The sequence below is a fragment of the Oncorhynchus masou genome, chromosome 15, assembly GCF_036934945.1.
Source record: "Oncorhynchus masou masou isolate Uvic2021 chromosome 15, UVic_Omas_1.1, whole genome shotgun sequence".
NCBI lineage: Eukaryota > Metazoa > Chordata > Actinopteri > Salmoniformes > Salmonidae > Oncorhynchus > Oncorhynchus masou.
This window is the reverse complement of record NC_088226.1, coordinates 34321828-34337657: the sequence shown is the minus strand read 5'-3', so window position 1 is coordinate 34337657 and position 15830 is coordinate 34321828. Positions and strand designations below refer to the sequence as shown.

Here is a 15830-nt window from a genome sequence, read left to right as displayed (position 1 = left end):
GGCTAGCCCCATGGCGCGCTAATTAGAGGTAGCTTTTCCCTCAGAAACCCCCATTTCCCTCTGATGGGGAGGTACGCTAAGGGTTAGCCATTATGCTAAGTCTGCTAGGCTGGGATATGGTAGCCATGGGGCTGGGTGAATAAATAATTGATGTTTGTGTTATTCTTTATCTCTAATGAAAGTGGGCGGCTGGTCTCGCACAACACACACACAGTATAATGTATTACTCCCTTCCAGACAGAGAGATGGAGATTTTGTCTGGTCTCTCTGTGGAGTCGATGTGTTCTGTGTTGTGTCATCTGGAGGGAGAAGTCCAACTCTGGCAGCTTATTAGAAGAAACTAATTGGGCTGTCCACATGCCCAACCCTCTATTTCCTGCTTAAGTTGCAAACAATTCTTAACAACAAGCAACGAGAACGTTCCAATGAGAAATGTTGAGTAAAGACCCCCTGACTCCTGGATGTGTGTGTGTGTACTGTGTGTATGTACGTTTGTGTGTGTATGTTTTGTGCGTGTGTGTGTACATGCGCGTGTGTGTGTGTTTGTTTTTGGGGGTGACCAGCTATGTCCACTTTCTCAGGGTTAAGTCGAGGTAAACACAGATAGTGGACATGTGAGGGAGTTGATCAAAGACGTTCTAGAGCTGTGCACCTGGTACCAACTGATGAGAAACTCCCAGATGTTGTGTTGTTGTCTCGCTCAGCCATTCGTTCGGCTGCCGTTTGCAATTTCTTGCCGCTCAGTGGGTTTGTTTAGTGATATGACGGCGCAGCTGTCCTCTCCCTCTTTCTCTCTCACCCACTTCTAGACTCGTCTCTCCCATCGAATTTCCCCGTCTCTTCTCTTCCTCTCTGGCGTGTGTTATTGTATTAATGTAATTCAATCTGCAGTGTAGCAAAGGGATTCATAACGACCCATGACGTTCAATTAAGGCTTCGCCCCCCTGTGGTTTGCGGGATCAGCTGGCATTTATTAAAAGGCTGTCAGTAGGAGGTTATTTACTGTAACTGCTATGGAGATGTAGCATCCATCGTTTCCGGCCAGGCGTTACTATAGCGCATGTCAGTCTTCATATCATCAGCCCGAGTCGTGCTTCACTGGTTTTAAAACATGGTGTTTGTAGATTGTAGATCACTCATCTCGTTGAGCGTCATGGAAATAGTGTGTGTTTTCTTGTCATTGTTGTGAAGAGGCTCACGTGTGCGGTTTTGACTTTGGACCCACGGAAACAGACCTCAACCTGTCCGGTACTCGTGGCCTTGTTCGTCTTATTGACAGTTGTGAGGTGATGGGTCCCCCACTCTGGCCCAGTTTCCTCTGCCTGCCTATGAGCATATTGAAGTGATGTTCTACGTATCACCCAGCAGTGATGCGCATTTGCATCACGCCTTTGAACATCACGTCACAGTGAGCTGCTCAAAGGCCCTCGTCAGAGAGGGGCACCTTTAAAGTGACGTTACTGTCGCCATTAAAGGCTCTTAGATTCCTCAAAAGGAGGTTGGTGGAAATTCAGCTGGAGAGAGAGACTCACTAAGTATCTTCGTCCAGGTCTGGCCAGCCTCTGTTTCTCATCTTCCCTGCGCCCCCCGCCCCCCTCCTTTCTCTCTATTTAATTTCTGTCCCTGTGTTTTTAGTAAGGATCTGTGTGTAATTGCCTGTAGGGTCCGTAGCCTCACACTTTACTCAGTGATTATCAACGGCATTCTTCCGCTCGCCATTTAGGCCTCCAGGTCAGCGAGCAGAATGCGGATTGCCCCGCCGTCACATTAAGGATTTGGAGTGTCAGGGGCAGGGATGCCCCTGCTCCCACGGCGACATCCCGGGGACTAGCTACAGTATCTGTCTGTGTGGTAGGGGAGTACACTGTCAGTCGGATCCCGTGTTTCAGATGACAGTTGTAGAATGTGTCACAGCTCACTCCGCGCAAGTCTCTGTCTCACAGCTGAACTGGAGGCAAGTAGGGCTGATGTGGATAGATGGCTGTGGATAAAACCATGGCTGTACAAGATAGAGACACCGGTGGATAGAAACACATCTGCTCTCGATCACACATTGCTTTATTGTCAGTGTTTGGGGATTATTTATGGAGTGCTCCAGCTGGTTGTTATGGATACATGATCAGGTTCCTGTGTGGATTGGCTGTCATTTTAATTGATGGCCTTGCCATTCAGCGCGGTGCCTGTGTGCTGTAGTGTATTCCTGTGATACACTCTGATGGCAAACAGCCTACCTCTAATCTAAGCACACAGTCTTTGCCCAAAACCATCGTCTCAGTGTGTACTTCTTACAGATACAGGACATTTGTTGCCGGGCAAAAAGATGCTTCCTCTGTTCTCTCCAGAGTCATCAAAGCAGAATGTGCAAAGGGAAAATTGCCTCTTGCCATTTGTTCATAGACTTAGGCTTCAAAAGTGTTGTGAATAATTAAGGGATTTGTGATGGTAGGAAAGGGACTAAGAGATGACAATGAAAGTGCTTTGGAACCTACAGTTTTCCATGATAACACATTTAAAATGGCAAAGCAATCATAAGGATTGATACAGGTAGTGTCCATGTTTTTCTTCATCTAACCGTAGTTTATATTGCACTGAAAGTGATTCCCGCCTGCCGGGTTCATGACCACACTCAAACTCTCATTAAATCAATGCTCCCGGCTAGTAACTGTATCCTCCTAAGGAGCAGGTATTTTGTAACTGGAACAAATTAGCATGGCAATTGTGTGAATGTGTGCTTATTTGCTAAATTGCTTTGGCATTTATGTTTTGCTGTCGAGTTAACGTAGCTATTTAAAATGGGTTAGATATGGATGGGTTCAATATGGATGGGTTCAATATGGAAAGCCCACTTAAGGCTGTGGGAACGTTCTAGCCTGGGCTGTGTGTTATTCGTATGATTGGATATTACATTTAAAATCTTTGCATAAGCCTCTAAAAGTTTTGAAATATCAGTTGTTTTCCCATCCCTGCTGCCTCACCCAAAGCCCTCGTAAAAAAACAGGGGCTCTGGTTTCTTGGCAGCTCCAACTGGAACAAACAGCACAAAATGGCACCCAGATGGAACATTTTCCTACTTAGCTGGATGAAACTGTAGCCCCTGTGAGTGTTGTGGTGATTTTATATGGCCACCGAGGATCTCTCCCTCTCCGTTAGACAATAACACAGGGGAGAGGTTGTCATTACCAACAAATAGTTATCACGGGTCACTGGTAGAACACAATGAGAAACAGTCGTTTCACAGGCTACGCTACGTTCATATCTCTTTCCAACACAAATATGTTTAAGACAATACAGAGGTTGTATTAAAACCAGTTGGCCAGTGTTGATATTCAGTGTTATTTCAGTGGCTCACAGACTTCTATTCTCGTTTCCAGGTTGTCAACTCTGACTAGAGAGAAGTAAGTCCATGACCCTGAACTACTACAGCGATGGACAAGAAAAGTGGTAAGTAAACCCCCATAAAAATACCAGATTACTATAGAATTACGTAGTTTTTATTTATCAAGCCCTCAACCTGGAGAAGAGTTACAGGGGAGAGGATGAATGAGCCAATTGTAAGCTGGGGATGATTGGGTGACCGTGATGGTATGAAGGCCAGCTTGGGAATTTAGCCAGGACACCGGGGTTAACCCCCCTTCTCTACGATAAGTGCCATGGGCTCTTCAGTGACCACAGAGAGTCAGAACACCTGTTTAATATCCAAAAGACAGCGCCTTACAAAGGGTGATGTCCCCAATCACCACCCTGGGGCATGAAGATATTTTGGGGGGACCAGAGGAAAAAGTGCTCCTACTGGCCCTCCAACACCACTCCCAGCAGCATCTGTTCTCCCCTCCAGGGACCAACTAGAACCAACCCTGCTTAGCTTCAGTGGCAAGCCAGCAGTGGGATGCAGCGTGGTATGCTACTGTAGTGAACTGTAGTATCCCTCAATCGTGTAGTGAGTAGTACACGATGGAGGGACACAGCGCAGGACACGTTTGAGACGCAAGCAAGAGCATAGAAAATGCCGAGAGCATGGCTTCTAACGAAAACATACCTCCACGCCCCCAGCTTGACAAAACTGGCTCCAGAAGTGAACTATGGGAAAACTTTGATTACAGATCAGACGAGGGCTAGCCTACCAAAAAAAACGAAGCAAGAGTTTGCTGAGGAGTATTTCTGTCTGTATTAAAACCCTTTTGTGGGGGAAAAATTATTCTGATTGCCAGGTCCTAGCTCCCCAGGGGGTTGGCCTTGGCCCTCCAAGGCCCACCCATGGCTACACCCCTGACATTCATGTGAAATCCATAGATTATTCTTTTCGGTATATGATTACACAAACCAAAAGTAATGTGAAATGCACTTCACTTGACAGCAATACTTCGCATTTGTCTGGGCTTGCTAGCAGTAGCCACTAGCACCAGCCAGCAGCCCTGGGCATCCTTGGAAGTGAATGCACTCTTGGAATCATTGAATGCTGTGTAAATTCTATTGTATTTTTATGGTAGACTGCAATATAGAAGTTTCAGAAATGAGCTTCAAAGTATGTAGTTTTGGAACTAAACTATTAATTTAATACGTTAAATGAGTTAGCTGTCATGAATTAGAGGTCTAATATCATTTGACCCAATATTACGGCCCTAGATTAGCAAATGAACCCTGATATGTATCAAATTACATTTTTGAAACAGTTTAATTTGTACAATGTACAGTGTATTTGTACAATTATTTGTACATACTTCCACTATGGTTTTACATATGGAAAATTGGAGGTATTTATGATTCTGATTTAGTATGGTGTTCATTTTTTGTTGCAAGAAATTGATTATAGAATAGAATACATTGTATTTGTTCTACCAGTTAACATTGTTCAATGTAAAAAATAAAAAAAAATGATTAAGCCCATATTTTCTTTTCCCCCATGGTATCGTTTCATTATATGAGTATCGTTTCAGTATATGAGTATCGTTTCAGTATATGAGTATCGTTTTGGTATCGAGTGTCGTTTCGGTATAGAGTATTATGATCTGGTATTGGTATCCAAGTCAAAAATCTGGATTCGTGACAACACAACATCTTTACCGTCCAGAGGCAGTGTATACAGCAGGCAACGTAGAATCCTACTACTGTAGTATCCCTCGATCACGTAGTGTTTGATCGATTAGACTACTAGTTAGCTTTTGTCGATGCCGTTTTGATTTCAACTTGCTGTCCTTGGGGAGACTTGCTGTCCTCATGCCGCGGATTTCCTCGGAGGTTCCCCCTCAATCGTGTGGTTCTAACTATAGAATGTTGTAGTATACGGTGGAATACTATACTCCACACGAGTGTACCCTTAATTGATTTGGACTATTTAAATGTTGATATAATGCATTTAGACATTTGTGAAGCATAACACTAGAAAAGTGTCAAATGCATTTCCATTGTGGTCCTCGTTCAAACATCAAACCTGTTATCCATTTACAGCTAACCCACATGGAAATAGTACAGTATACTATGGTCTAAATAGCGTAGCATACCATAGTATTCACTATTTATTTTTTTGTGCATATTTACTGTAGTATACACTAGTGTTTTCATGGACATAACTAGTATAACATACCCCAGTTAATGTTTAATGACACATGAGTAACACATTAACAAGAGTACACCAACATGACTTGGATGCTACTTCCACTAGCCTTCTGAAATGGTGCTTTCACAGAGATTCAGCGAACCAACTTCGTGAGATTACCAAAAAGTGACAAGCAATGCTGTACTTCCGATGGTAGAAAACAAATAATAGCTACACTGCATTTACACAAACAATAGATTTTAGAAATACAAATGGACTTTACTTAAAAACAGTCACCCTTTTGGAGGGTGCTGCCAATAACTGTCTGGACCTCAAATCAGCAAAGCCTCTCCAAACAAACCAATTGAAAACAAATGACCATAATGAACATATTGAATATTGCCACATAAATAAGTGCCCTGGTCAGACTCAACACATACCATTCAGAACAATTGACCACATCCCAAACATTTCTTCAAGACAGCATGTCACAAATGGTTACACACACACACAGACACACGGTGCTTTAATACATTTTCTACATGTCCTCCCCTAATAAAACTTTCACAATATTCTTCAGTTACAAGATTGTGACTGGTTGAGGTTAGGTGAGGGTTGTGGTGATGCCGATCTACTGTGGGACGACAGTTAAAGAGATGGCGGAGGCAGAGATATAGTTACGTTTAAGAGTCTTTATAGATTCAGGTAATGGAGATGATACATGGCAGGGAATGATTTACAGTCGCTGACATGGGACTTGTATTGAATTGAGACTTGGTAGGCATTGTATGGAATAAGGTTTATCTAAAAGTAGACCGTGGAGCGAATAATAATGGGCAATAACAGCAATGAATATACATCATGCAATTGTCTGTTAATCAATGGCAATATGCAAATGAAATAAGCATAAAAATGCATTATGCATAAATATAGCAGCAGTTAGAAAGGGGGGTGCAGCATGGTAAGATGAAGATATAGCAGGCTAATTCATCAATGTCTACATAGCATGGCAAGCAAACAAAACAACTAACAGAAGTAGGAAGCTTAGCAATAAAGCACCTACTGTCGTTAGCATAACCAAGGCAATGCACAAAAAGCATAACATTTATTACCGTGACTATTAACACTACACGTACCAAGAGAACAGATCAAGGGACTCAAAATGTCGGTTTGACTGAGCCGTTAGCATTTCACAGCCACTAGCGAACAATATCACCTGGACAAAACAATCAATGAGGAGGGAGTCCTCTTCTTATCCTCTGCTGTGAGATAAAACGTTTGTATTTTACATTTCAATGTTATGGTTTGTGAGAGTTGTTTGCCCTGCTCAACTACTCAGCTTTGTCTTGGTGAAGGAACCAGATTGAAAGGAGGCACCGTCGAACCTGCCCGTACCTTGCCATAGAGATGGGTAGAAGGCACACCTGTCACAAATACCCTCCCCCACATCCACATCATTGAGTAGGGAATTGTGAACAAATATATTTTTTTTTAAACTGCCAGTTCCTTTTGGTTTTACCAGTATAAATAAATCATCAGCAATCATTAGACCATCAAATACACATACCCAAATAGTGGCTTGCTCAACTCTGACAATCATAAAAATGCTAGGTACATGAAACGATCCTCTTGGACTAGCCCGAGATGTACTCTTAAAGGCGCCTACCGTTACTCCTTATTAAGGACAACTTAGGATGTTGGCCAAACAAATACAAAAAGGATAGTGGAAAATGGTGTTTACTAATAAAGAATGTACACATATTTTCCTTGCAATTAAAGCTAGTTAAGGAGGAAATTGATGCCTTTGAGCTTGAATGGAGGATACTTTAATGTAAGAGTTGGTCCACGGGTAACGCGACTGTATCGGCTGCCTAGGTTACTATAATATTTAGTTTTCTGGTAACGTGTTACCTTCAGACAAGTCACCATTGTGTTCATGAGAATCTCGTCTTTCCGTGTGTTGGTATGGTATTTAAGCGTCTGTTAGTCTCCCACTTATCATTATTCAGGATACCTTTAGAATGATCCATAATCATGGTAGCATCCACATTCATGTAGAGGTATTTTGAAACATATTCTCTTCTTCTTTGCAATAAACCTGACTCCAAAATGACACAATACATGATTTACCATTCATTTATATTGGACACAAAATACTCTGAAACCAAAACCAAAACAAACAGCAAATGCATCCAACAAAGTTTATACAGTCACACGTTTAATGTGGTCATTACGTGCTAGGAATATGGGACCAAATCATTCGCTTTTACTACTTTAATACACATATAAGTGAATTTGTCCCAATCCTTTTCGTCCCCTAAAATGGGGGGGGGGGGGGGCTATGTACAAAAAGTACTGTAAATACTAAAAGGATCACGCAATATGGGTGAATATACCCTCAAATGAAAGCTGACAGTCTACACTTTAACCCCAAAGTGCTGGAGTTCAGAGCCAAAACAACAAATCTGTGCCACTGACCCAATACTTTTGGAGCTCACTGTATTTCACCCATAGTGGGGGAAGTAGGGGTGCTGAGGGTGCTGCAGCATCCCTTGAAAAGTAGTGCACTGGGCATTTACTAGTATTAGCAGACCGATATAGACTTTATTTTTTCAACTTTTCTTTGTATCATTAAGAACAGTATTTTACAGGATTCAGTAGTTGGAGTTGTAAGAGATGTTTCCCTGCCCCTTTCTCTGTGATTGACATTCTAATGGTATCCAGAAAGAACAAAACCCTGTCCTCAAACATTCACATCAAATCACATGGAAAACAACCACTTGATGTGCAGTATTAATTTAGCATCCTTACAAACCGCTTCATGTACATTCACCTTACTATATAGTAGGCTGCTCATCTGGGTTTGTACCAAGGTCCCATGTAAGCTCAGTCGGTAGAGCGTGGTGCTTACAACGGCAGGGTTGTGGGTTTGATTCCCAAGGGGGACAAGTAAGAAGAAGTGTGCCCTCACTACTGTAAGTCACTCTCCATAAGAGAGTCTACTGGAAATGAATGAATAGACCATTTCACTTTAATTTCAAGAAACTGGAAAACATATCAAGCAAGTATTTTTATATTCCACAAGTATTATCAGATTAACTGTTTTGTACAGATAATTATCAGTTACAAATGCTGGTAAACACACAAACACTTTTAGTTTGCATTCTTTCACAAAAGTAGTTCACTGGGCTTTCACTAGTACTGTATCAGTAGACCAAAAATAGATGTCTTCAACGAAAGCCCCACCAAAAAAATCTGCATCCCCCCCAAAACATCATCGCTGATGAGCTTCGTGTTTTACCCAAGGTCGGACAGTACTGTACAGCATGTTCCCAAATGCATGGGGATGACTGTGAATACTAAAAACTCTCTCTTCATGTTGCAGAAAATGGCTACCCTAGATCCGGAGGAGAGAGTGGAGGTGGGGGTCAGAGGAAGCAGCTGCCCTACTCCGTAGAGACCCCCTACGGCTTCCACCTGGACCTTGATTTCCTCAAGTATGTGGACGATATCGAGAAAGGCAACACCATCAAGAGGGTGCACATCCAGCGCAAGGCCAGAGGCCCTCCTAAGTTCAGCACCCTGCCCAGGAACTTCAGCCTGCTAGGGCATGGAGCCAGGCCGGCCCCTAAGGACACCTGGTCCTCCACCCTAGGGCCCAAGCCCCGGGGCAGAATTACTGATGTCCAGCAGATCTTGGATTTTAGACCCAGTGACGGTGGCACATCGGGTATTCATAGCCAGAACAGCAGGGTGCAAGGGAGTAGCTTTGCCTCTGCCAGGCCCAGGGAGGAGGCAGGTGCTGGGCCTTGGGTGTTAGGCGAACAGCCCCTGGGGAGGCCCAACCTCCTTCGGACGTCCAGCATGCCAGTCACCATCCCACACAGGAAGGCCTCTGAGTCCGGGGACGAAAGAACAGAGAACGTGTCATCTGAGAACGTGGTCCGCGCTGTTCCACAGGACCGGTCGGGGCTGCACCAGCAGATCACCGCAGCCCTGAAGAGGGTCAGAGAGCTGGAGGACATGGTGAGGACCATCCCAGAGCTCAAGTCCCAGATCTGCTCACTGAGGGTGGAGAGAGAGCAGCTAATCCTCAGGCTGCAGGTCCAAACCAAGCCACAGCCTCCAGCCCACCCACAAAGTGCCTCGCCCTCCCCAGCCCCAAGCACTGATCCCGGGCCAGCCTCTCAGCCGCCAGGGGCTGAAGCAGCAGTGGATCCCGGGAGAGCAGAGAGCACCGTGTCAGAGGCAGAAACGCAACAGGAATCCTTAAAGAGTACCGCGCAAGAAGAAGAACCAGATAGACTTTTAGCAGCACAGGAACCAGAGAGACGAATACAGACAGCAGAGGGACCAGATAGACAAACAGCATTTCTGAATCCATTAGTGCACGCAGAGGAAAGGCAAACAGAACAACCAGAGAACGTTGCAACACGGAAAGAACCAGAACCTTTAGACAGCAGAGTGTTTGTGCAAGTCACAGAGGGAGTCAGTGTCAGTGGTGAGGAGCACCATCTCAGTGTCGAACAGCTCCAGGCTAAGCTAGTAGCGCTAGAGTCTAAGCTAAGTCAGGCTAGCGAAGACCTGGAGAGAACGAACAGTCTCCTGAAACAACAGGTAGAGGAGAACATGATGAAGGAGGAGAGGATACTGCAGCTGAGCGTGGGAGGGACAGGAGGCGCGGAGGAGGTGTTCAGGCAGAGACAGACAAGTAGGAGGACCAGTGTGGACCAGCAGAACGAGACGGAGAGAGTGGGAAGTGCAAGTCAGGAGACAGAGACAGAGAGGGCGGATATGGTGGAGCAGGGCACGGATACAGAAAGGATAGTCATCTGTTTAACCGGAGAGGGGGCTGGTGGTGTGGAACAGGGGACGGAGACGGAGCGGTTTGACACTCAAGACCAGGTGACAGAGACAGAGATGGTCATTGTATGTCCAGTCAGACCGCGGGCTAATAGTGTGGATCGGGGAACAGAGACAGAGAGAGTGGACACAGTGGACCAGGTGACAGAGACACTGCCCGGAGACAGCTTAGACCAGGTGACAGAGACAGAAACGCAGACAGTCGTCAGTGTAGATCAGTCAACAGAGACAGCACCTGCACGTCCAGTGAGACCAGCGAGACATAGGGCTAACAGTGTGGACCTGGGAACAGAGACACAGACAGTGGATACTGTGAACCGGGTGACAGTGACAGAGACACAGACAGCACCCGTACGTCCAGTGAGACCTGTGAGAAATAGGGCTAACAGTGTGGACAGGGGGACAGAGACAGAAAGAGTGGGTACAGTTGACCAGGTGACAGAGACAGTGGAAGCACAGAGTGCATATCAGCAGACAGAGACAGAGGGAGACAGAGTTGAGACGACCAATAACCACAATAGAGAAATAGAGATTGAGAGTGCGGCCATAGTAAGTGCGGCCATAGAAAGTGCGGTCACAGAAATTGTGGAAGCAGAACGTGTAGTCTCGCGCAGTTTGGTTAAAGAGGGTGAGATCGCTGAGAGTGCAGTACGTTTTGTGGTTATAGGAAGTGTGGGCAAAGAGAATGGGGTCACAGCGAATGTGGTCCCAGAGAATGTGGTCACAGAGAATGTAGTCACGGGAAGTATGGTGAAGAGACAAGTAGTAGTAGTAGAGGAGACTGTCGTTGAACAAATTACATTGACTGAAAGTGTTGTTACACAGAGTATGACCACGGAGAGTACAGTCGTAGAGAGTGCAGCCACAGAGAACTTGGCAACTGAGAGTGAGGTTGTAAAGACCACAGTTACAGAGAGTACGGTCACAGGAAATATGGTCATAGAATCTCCAGCCCCAGAGAGCCCAGAAGTAGCACCCACTCCCTCTTCCAGCCAGACCCAGATGGGTCAGAAGGAGTCGGAGCAGGCCCAGCCCCAGTCACAGGACTCTCGTCGGGGGTCCAACCCAGTGTTGGCCCAGGCCCCTCGCCAGGGGTCTAACCCAGCCCTGGGCCAGGTGGTGACGCGCCTCACAGGGCTGATCAATGAGCAGTGGGCCCAGCTAGGTAGCAGCCAGGACAAGCCAGACAAGCAGGAGACCACCAGCCCGAGTGCCCAGAAGCCTGCAGAAGGGCAGGGTACGTCCGCTGCAGGGAAGCCTTTAGCGGGGAAGGCAACGGGGAAGTCAGGTCTGTCTAAGATGAGCTCCATCCAGAGCCAGCTGGTCAGCTCCCTCAGTGCCCTGTCTGCCTTCTACTCCCCTGGACAGAAGGCAGCTGCCAGCAAACAACAAGGTAGGTCAATGTTTTTGTACAGTATCAATGTAGTTAACATAGTAAGTACATATGTGGTCCAGGCTGGAATCGAATCCGCTGTACATGTTTGTCCCACTTTCATCTCAGACTGGACCTAAGTAAGCATTTTGCTGTTAGTCTACGCCGGTTGTTTACGAAGCATGTGACAAATGAAATTTGATTTGATGATATTTTAATTAACGTTCCCCCAGTCACATGTGGACACACTTTCAAACCCTCTTCTCCAACATGCTCAGGCGTTGTGTCCCATGAGGTCACGCCTCTTCGATAGCTTCATCTCCATGATACTGAGCTGTCTCCTGTCTTGGCACAAAGAGCCCATGGCCTGTCTCTGTCTACAGTGGGTCAGGTCAGAGGAATCCTCCATTGACTCTGATAGGCCAGGGGCCTCCATGTGTTTGTGATGGCTATTGATTGTGAGGGCTAGTGGTGGAACACATGTCACGGAGCAGGCTAAATGACGTTGTTGGATGACCTCCAAGAACAGATCAAATATGCAGTTTCTTCTCCCCCCCGTTCCCTCCTTCTTCCCCCTCTCACCTCTCTTCTTCTCCTTGTTGTGTTTTGGCCCAGAAGCTGGAACACATACTGTAGCTCCTGTGATTGTCAGTGGGGAGAGCATACACAACAGCGTGACCTTTGATTGTGACCCCCCCCCAACCCTCTGTGCTGTGCGTTCAGCTATTGATTGTTCTGGAGAGCGCCATTGACATTTGAGAAAGTGGTCTGGCTTAAATTGGCAGTCGAAGAGATGTACACTGGATTTAGACTACCAAACAGATTCAGATTCAGATCCAGATCAACTTCATTATCCCAGCAGGGGGAAATGAATTTGGTCATGTGCTTAAAAAGACGGTACATAAAACATGAAAACACAGAAAAGACACTAGAATTCATTCAAAGTGCAATATGCTGTATACTGGAGGGACCAACAGACTATCTATTACACAGCCTAATGTCTGTTGGAATGAAAGCGTCCCCATATCTATCTGTTTTGATGTTCTTTTGAAGAAGACTCTTTCCCATTGTTGTAACTGAGCTGTTGTAACTGAGTTTTGAGTGTAGGGGATGAGTACTGACCTGTAAAATGCTTTCAAGGCTTAGGAGGATGGGTTTTGTGGCCGATTCTTGATTTATACCAATTATCCTTCCCATCGTCTTGATCAAGCTGTGAAGCTTGACCTGGTCTTGCATTCGCATGTATCCAAACACACATATCAGACCAAAGGACAGGACACTTCTTTAGACCCCATTACCATCTCTTTAAAATAAGTTATTAAATTACAGTCCAGTTTGTAACATTCTCTATGAAAAGTGCTTTTAAATGATGTGTAATGTGATGTAGTGAGCTTTGAAAATATTTATGTATGTACGTTGTAAAACATTTTTTTTTTAATCATATATAGTATATATTTTTTTTTTTCATCAAGTTTCTGACATTTTAATATTTATTCGTTATTTTATAATATTACTTTTGGACCAAAATATCAACAAATCTCAAAACTGATAGGTCGATGCAAAAATGCCATTTCATCAAACACTACCCTATAAGGTACATCCATTGTATCATTAGATATTTGTGGATCAAATCCCCAAGCTGACAAGTTAAAAATCTGTTGTTCTGCCCCTGAACATGGCAGTTAACTCACTATTCCCCGGTAGGCCGTCATTGTAAATAAGAATTTGTTCTTAACTGACTTGCCTAGTAAAAATAAAGGTTACATTTCTTTTTAAAATTCTCTATACCAAGTCCCTTACATGTACAAGCCTCTAGTCATGTCTAGTTGGTATACATCTTATGTCAAAAGTTTAACATGTTTGCATTTTAGCTAACTCTCACCCTTTTCCTAACCTTAACCTAATTATCTTAACCTGTTTTGTTAATTATCATAAACTGCTGTGTAAATTCTCAGAACCTGCTACAAAAAGTAATTCTGACATAAGCCGTAAACCATTAGTCAAAACGCATGCCTCTCCGCCATCCCACTTCTGACACCAATGTAACAAATTATATAATAATTAGATGGGTGCGAACATTCGTCTTATTTCACACATGTACAAGTTTGTATTATACACATGTGTGAACTGGAAATTTGTTTTTCGCATTTTGGTATATCCCACTCACCCTGGGGTCAAGGATCAGACATCATTGATAGTGACCCTTGAGCAATTAGGGTTCAGTGCCTTGCTCAAGGCTATTTCAACATATTTTTCACCTGGTTAGCGTGTGGATTCAAACCAGCAACCTTTCTGTTACAGGCCCAACACTCTTAACCACTAGGGTACCTGCCACCATTCAGGTGGTAATCGCAACCAGGACTGAAACCTGTGTCCGGTGACTGTTAAGCCAACACCTTAGTCATTACACCAAGTGGTCTGTACCTCTTTGCAAGGTTGTTCAGTGTCAGGTTAAGGTCACTACAATATTAATTACAGCTCTCTATTGTCACACGCTCTTATGTGAGCCTTTCTAAAGACTTCAGAACGGGCAGCGGACATGCTCGTACTGTAATTAACATAACCATAGGCCACGTAAACACTTCCACTCACAGGTGGCCAAAAATAACTAACTGAAAGCCACGCCTCCAATGATTGCACCTTTATATTCAAAATATTGGGTACAAAAATGTACCATTATACTAGATTATCCGCACATGTGTACCATAAAAGGTACCATAAGAGATCATATGTGCACCTCTGGTACATTGTGTATTTTGATCGTTTTGTACCACAGGGAACAATACTGTACCCTAACTGTACCCTTTTGTTTACTGAGTAGTGACTGTAGCAGGTGTTGTAATGTCATGTTGTTATCCTCCTTGATGCTGTTAGAATCTTCTCGTTTGACCCAGCAGAAAGTGCACATCTGTTTCAGGTTTATATAGAGTGGGTGATTAGTGTATCCATATGGTGTGTGTGTGTGTGTGTGTGTGTGTGTGTGTGTGTGTGTGTGTGTGTGTGTGTGTGTGTGTGTGTGTGTGTGTGTGTGTGTGTGTGTGTGTGTGTGTGTGTGTGGAAACAAGAGACCCTGTACGTGCTGAAGATGGAAAGCACACACTACCCTATTTCCCAGAGGCCTGACAACTCTCTCTCTGTATCTATATCTCTCTCTCTCCCTCCCTCTCTGTATCTATATCTGCCTCGCTCTGTCTCTCTCGATCTCTCTTTGGCTCTCTCTCGTTCTCTAGGTCTGAAATCCATCATGAAGAAGAACGATGCTGCTGACAAACAGGGGAACAGAGGAGGAGCCAAGAAGAACCTAAAGTTTGTGGGAGTCAACGGAGGGTAAAGCTCGTACAGTGCTGTATGTAGGTGTAGCCTATATACATGTACTGTTAGTTGCATTTTTTTTACTATACTGTATACATTATGTTTAGCATATGTTATTTATGCTATAGTACGTATAGCATAATGAATTCGGCATACAGTACTACATGGCTCTATAGTATTTACGTTGACTAAAGCAATTGTACACAAGAGGGCGTGCTAAATGACTTTTTTAGCATGGCTGTGTTGCGGTTGTAAGTACGAGTCGGAGCTGAGCACAACCCTGAGTGTACAATTTCTTTACCAATTAAATAAATAACGCTAGTTTGATAAATGTATTCATAGGCTACTATTTCATCCCTCCACAAAAATATAGTTTCGACACAAATCTATGGTTGCAGGCCAAGCCAGCTGGTCGATTGGCGTCGTTATCATTCAAACCTACTGGTCGTTCATTCAATTTGCATCATTGCTATGGGCAGGCACTGCTAGTGCTGCTGACAGTGATGGCGCTGTCCACCGTGCTGAATTTAGCGCATCAATAATCACGCTCATCAAGCAGAAATACCAACACTTGTAGCCTACTGCCGGACCATTTTACAGAAAAGGGAATTATTGTAATCATAAAACTGACACGATTTATTTATTTCCATCATCCACTATTGGTTGTAAACATTAATGTGCACTTTGCCATTCATTGTGCAGCCTTTGAAGTATGCATCTAATGGGGCCTAGTCAGCCGTTTAGCCGGAA

The 15830-nt window shown here is 44.3% G+C and overlaps 1 protein-coding gene across 2 annotated transcripts in view; it reads left to right on the top strand.

The window, feature by feature from the left end:
* The window catches only part of LOC135556172 (KN motif and ankyrin repeat domain-containing protein 4-like), a 112546-nt gene that overhangs the window by 80849 nt on the left and 15867 nt on the right, over positions 1-15830 (top strand). For both annotated transcript variants that reach the window (XM_064989158.1, XM_064989159.1), the window contains exons 2-4: positions 3372-3441; positions 8919-11789; positions 14999-15095. In XM_064989158.1, the coding sequence (XP_064845230.1) occupies positions 3426-3441; positions 8919-11789; positions 14999-15095 (2984 nt within the window). In that variant the 5' untranslated portion in view covers positions 3372-3425. The remainder of the gene's footprint in view (positions 1-3371; positions 3442-8918; positions 11790-14998; positions 15096-15830) is intronic.